The 5,369-nt window shown below is 36.1% G+C and overlaps 1 protein-coding gene across 2 annotated transcripts in view; it reads right to left on the bottom strand.

The window, feature by feature from the left end:
* Nucleotides 1-478: 478 nt before the first annotated feature.
* Nucleotides 479-5,369, bottom strand: part of galnt9 (polypeptide N-acetylgalactosaminyltransferase 9) — a 107,897-nt gene continuing 103,006 nt past the window's right edge. For both annotated transcript variants that reach the window (XM_082170310.1, XM_082170311.1), the window contains exons 10-11: nt 3,019-3,186; nt 479-2,262 (exon numbers count right to left, since the gene is read on the bottom strand). In XM_082170310.1, the coding sequence (XP_082026436.1) occupies nt 2,116-2,262; nt 3,019-3,186 (315 nt within the window). In that variant the 3' untranslated portion in view covers nt 479-2,115. The remainder of the gene's footprint in view (nt 2,263-3,018; nt 3,187-5,369) is intronic.

Genomic DNA, 5,369 nt, shown 5'->3' with positions numbered 1-5,369 from the left:
GTTTCTCAGGCACCTGGACATAGACAAACATGGCAAGCTTTAGAGAATAACCTGAGGAGGCAAAAAAAGTCACTTTTTTAAGCACACATTTATCTTCTTACTTTGATCGATTTATCAGTGAAAAGTAAAAAAAATCATAAAAATGTACTAAAATCAAATCCTTTTATTGTTTTTGGTATTGACAACCACATTTACTTACAGGTGTAAGTAATCTCAAATGTCCCGTTCACACAGCAACTTACAATAGCATCTCGAATACTGTGAAGTCAAGCCTATATATTCTCTTACCAGTAACCATAGCGACTGTGACCAAAGTAATATCAAAGATGGCGAGGTCCATAAAACCAAAAAGTCTTTTACTTTTGACACGACGAGAGCCAATATATGCATCTTTTATATCTGGGCGTAACACTCACCCGCCATCCGGGTCACGGCACCAAATGTAACTGGTCCTACTTGCTACACAACCCACAGGCAGGCGTGCTAACAAGGATGATGAAGACCGCAGTTTCTAGCATCAGTTGCTAGTGCGCCTTCTGGGACCAGTGAGGTTTACCAACACTTTCTCACGACTAATTCGTACGAATTTGTACGAGTGATAAAAATGTGGCTAATTCGTACGACCTCACTCGTACGAATTTGTACAATTTTCTAAACCCACGTGATGGGTAGGTTAAGGGGCGGGGTCAGGGGTAGGTCATTGGTATGAATTCATACGAATTGGGCAATTCGTAAAATATGTACGATTTAGCAAAAATCTTACTAATTCGTATGAGTGAGGTCGTATGAATTCGTACGAATTAGCCACTTTGTTGAATTGTTACGAATTGGTCGTGAGATCAAGTTAGGTTTACTCGCACAGTACTTACTAGCTGCCCTCCATTGCACATAGAACACAAAACTGACGGGAGCAGCTTTGGTAGAGAACAGTGACTGGATATACAACCTTCAGATGACACATGGCTCATATCTCTGTTGCTGTAAGTTACCGAAACCGCACATGAAAACCCATGACACATTGTAGACACGCATTTGTGCAGTGCAGAGCATCTCTTGCACTCTTTGTGACAGACAACTAGTTCCGTTCGTTCACACAGTGCAGGTTTCTGAGAATGCAGTTGTCACTCCTGTAAATAACCGTACTGTGTGTGTGAATGTAACCAAATTAAGGACTTAAATACAGGACTGATAACCATATTCTGCTGCTGTATGAATGTGGCCTTATTGCTTCCAAATGTGATGTCACCTATTCTACAATATGAAACAACAATGGTCATTTAACTGCACTGATTTTCACATGAAATACATCATACAACATTGTACAAAAGAAAAGAAAAATTGTTTTTATTGTTTTGATCTTCCTGGATTATCATGTTTTGAGTATTTTACAACGTGTTTCTACAATAAGACCTCTTAACATTATATTCATGTTTTAATTAATTTAAAAATCAAACATTTTGTACATGCTTAGGGAGGAACATTCCCTGGTCTGATGGCATAAAGATGGAGAAAGGCACATGAGTTCTTGAGTGAACACATGGTTTTTGTTGTGCATTAGCAAATAAGTCTGTAAATAAAAGAAAGAAAATACTCAATAGATAAAATGGCTGAAACTATTGTGTCAGATTAAAGTCTATACTACTTTTGTTTTAGCACTTGGGATTAAAGTTTCAATGTGGATAATCAATTATCCAATGCAATTCATAGCCTGAAGAAATAAGTGTTGATATGGCAATTGATAAGAAGTAAAACTAAAGACTTTTGTTTCCTCTCTCTTTGTTTATCAGCAACTCTTTAGAATTTTCCTCTTGGAATTTCACTATAACTATAACAGCTCATCAGAATTATGCTGCAGTACGCTGGGAGTCTGAACAGTGGACTTGCAATGAACAAGTCTTTCTCCCGTGATGACGGTCTTCTGACTTAGCTGCTCGTTCAACAGTAAATGCGTCCAAAGATAATATTCCACCTTTGGACGTCTATATTAAAAGTATTTTACCCTGAAAGAGAGTATTTTGCACACGAGTTCATCTCCTCTGTCTCAACCCCAGACTCCAGGGTTTGTCTATGGCTGCTCTTCAGCTCAGGGATGTTATTTTTCAGGCTGGATGTTCCTCAGTGTCTAGGGTGTTTTATCCAGTTCCGAATCATCCATTTCTGCCCTGAGCATCGCTGGACGACCAGCCGCAGGCCAAAGTTCGCATCTTTTGACATTTCAACCTCCAGACAACGTCCCGTGTCTCGACTTATGATGGGCCCATTCTAAGAAACAAATATTCAAGAACATTGTAAATATATTTAAAATGTAAATATATAAATATATCTGGCATCACACACAACCTACAAAAATTTGGGGACAGTAAGATTTTTAAGTATGTCGTATGATTTAGTAAAAATCGATGTATTAAGTGACAGTAAAAACAGAATGTTACAAAATATTTATATATCAAATAAATGCTGTTCTTTTGAACTTTCTATTCATCAAAGAATCCTGATTTTTTTTTTTTTTTTTTTTGATTTCTGAAGCAGTTATTTTAGTGTCACGAATATACCATTAGTTAGTTTTTGTTAATATTGTTTTAATTACATTTTATTTTTTATATTTTTTGTTTGCATTTTAATTTTAGTTAAAGGTTTAGCAGTTTTGCTGTGTGTTTTTGCCATTTTTGTTAGTTTTTTTGTCTTTATTAAATATTTATTATTAACTATTTATATTAACAAAATATTGCCTTTTTAATATATTTTACCAAATAAATATAGACTTGGTGAACATACAAGACTTCTTTCAAAACATTAAAATCTCACAGACCCCAAACTTTTGATCGCTAGTGTGCATTAATAAAATATACAGCATATCTTAAGAATCTAATATCAAATACTTGATACTTTTCTTCGACAAAACAACAATCTTCATTTAGGGAAATCAAATACTTAAGTCTCAAGTGGAAAATAAAATATTAATATGAAGCGTTCAGCAAGCTTATGAATAAATTGTTTTGTATGAGTGCATTCTCTTACCTGAGTAAAATCCCAGAGCCTCTGGGAGGACCGGGTGACAGAATCACATTTTTTCAAGCTGGGAGTCCTTCCTCTTCCATCATCCACCAGGCATTTTGTGTCAGGCAGAAACGTAGTCGACCCCAGGGGTCCTAACTGCAATAAGCCCTCGGTGGTGTACCTTGCCAGCTGAAATTAAACATCAAGTTACAATGCGTAAACGAAAAAAGATATGGTCAGAAAAAGAAAGTATGTGATGTATAAAATGAAAAGGAAAATCCTAGATTCAGTTTAAAGGGATAGTTCACCCACAAATGAGTTTCAAATTTTCTCACATTCCTGTTGTTTCAAACCAGTATGACTTTCTTTGGAGCACAAAAGAAGATTCAAAAGATGACTCAGTGTCTTTTTGTCCATACAATCATAGTCAGTGGGGTCCAAGGATTTTTTCACAGTTTCTTCAAAATATCTTTTTTTGTGTGTTCTGCAGAAGAAAGAAAGTCAATGTTTGGAACAACATGAAGCTAAGAAAATTGATGTAATTTTATTTTTGAGCGTAAATTATTGTAACGTACAATAGACTGTAAGGCTGGTCTCTTTTTATTTTTTTATTTTTAAAAAGACACTCAGCAGATTAGTGTAAAAGTCTTCAAAAGATGAACGTTATAGAAGTGTAAGTATACTCTAAAGCTAATTTTTATTTCATACAAAATATAGTATTAAAAATAATTTGAACTCTGAACTTGCTAGAAAATCAAAACCATGTCTAACCAAGTTGTGTTCCAAATTTGAAGTTGATTTTTTTACTAAAATATGTGATAGGGAGAAAGGGCAATAAAAAAAGCGTGCCAAATGTCCTGCTACCCATTAACAGGCTATAGAATAACTAACATTAACCATTTTTAAAAAATCATTCTTTATAGTAGATAAAGATTTATCCCCTACACCTCAGCTAGTTTACAGGATGGAAAGCATTGGTCTGTCCGGTAGAGATTGGCAACATGGACCATCAGGCTGCTGAAAGAGCTGGGATTCCACGGCCAAGCCCTGCACCAGACCATCAAAGGAACAGCATCTACAGCAAAACACTGCAGTCAGAGGCTTTGGATCAGGTGTTAAGACCCCAGTTGGGCCCCAAGATGATGGGGACACACACCCGAGACTGAACAGCCTAGGGTGGGCCTGCCTTTACAGAGGGTGTATTGTTTAAAAGGCAGAAACACCTGATGATGCAAAGGTACACAACTGATGATGTGTCCCCTACAGCAACCTGGAATCTATTAGTGGTTGGCGCATTCCAGCATTAGTGCAGTGTAAAACACTCTTAAGACTAAGTTTAAAAGGGACAATAACCATCTTGTCCTGTGTGTTCAACTCTTTAGTTTTGAACACTCATGGGTATTTTTTCTGCCCATGTTGGATATAGATATATATATCAACACATAACCATAAACAACATGTGATTCATTTATACCTCATCCAGACATCAAGTACATCACACGCTGAACTGTTCCTTTAAGAAAACTCCAGATATGAGCAGTGCTTAGCTGTATGTTTAAAACCACCATCATACTGAAGTTTACACAAACTAGCCAGAGAGATGGAAGTCTAGATAGCAACTATCTATTACGGTAAGTACACTGCACTGGATAACACAGGTCAATAATTCAGCTGAAAGTCAATCTCTCAGACATCAGATCCCAAGGTCGGTATATCACAATGAAGAACAAGCTGACATTCATTGAAAATCAAGCTTGCTCTATTGAGTAAAGTCAGCCTATAGAACCGAGGGTAATTGCCCAGTGACCAAGGTGAAAACAGTACTAGGACAATAGAGTAAGCTCATCTTCATGCATACTGTAACTCGATTATGTACCAGATGAAGCGCTCACAGAGGACAAAGTAACAAAAGATTTTTCATTAAAGGGATGAAACGGCACGCTGTTTGAAAATGTTTGACTATCAAAACGATGAAAGGAAAAAATGATCAACGTTTATTTTTTCTCCAAGAATCTTAGAGATCAAATAATACAATCAAGCCACAGGAATTATTCATACCAGACACCATAAAACACTTTGAAAATGTTTCTGATTCAATTTGTAATGCTACAACCAATATTAACTATATTCATTTAAATGATAAAAAAATAAATAAGAAAAACATCAATTCACATTCACATGGCGCTTAAATGGCTGTTTTTAATTTGTCGTTGAGCAAGGAGATGAAAAAACCTAGGAAAAAAATTAAGCTTCGCTATATCATGTAAAACCAGCCTTTATTGTAATTTGATGATACAATGGGAATATACTTCAATTGCTTTATTTCCCTTAGGCCTGGATTATGGACTAAGACTGTCATTCCCTTACAAGAT

The sequence above is a fragment of the Leuciscus leuciscus genome (genome assembly GCF_965113295.1).
Source record: "Leuciscus leuciscus genome assembly, chromosome: 5".
Taxonomy (NCBI): domain Eukaryota; kingdom Metazoa; phylum Chordata; class Actinopteri; order Cypriniformes; family Leuciscidae; genus Leuciscus; species Leuciscus leuciscus.
Note: the sequence above shows the minus strand (reverse complement) of the source record. Positions and strands in the feature narration are given on the sequence as shown.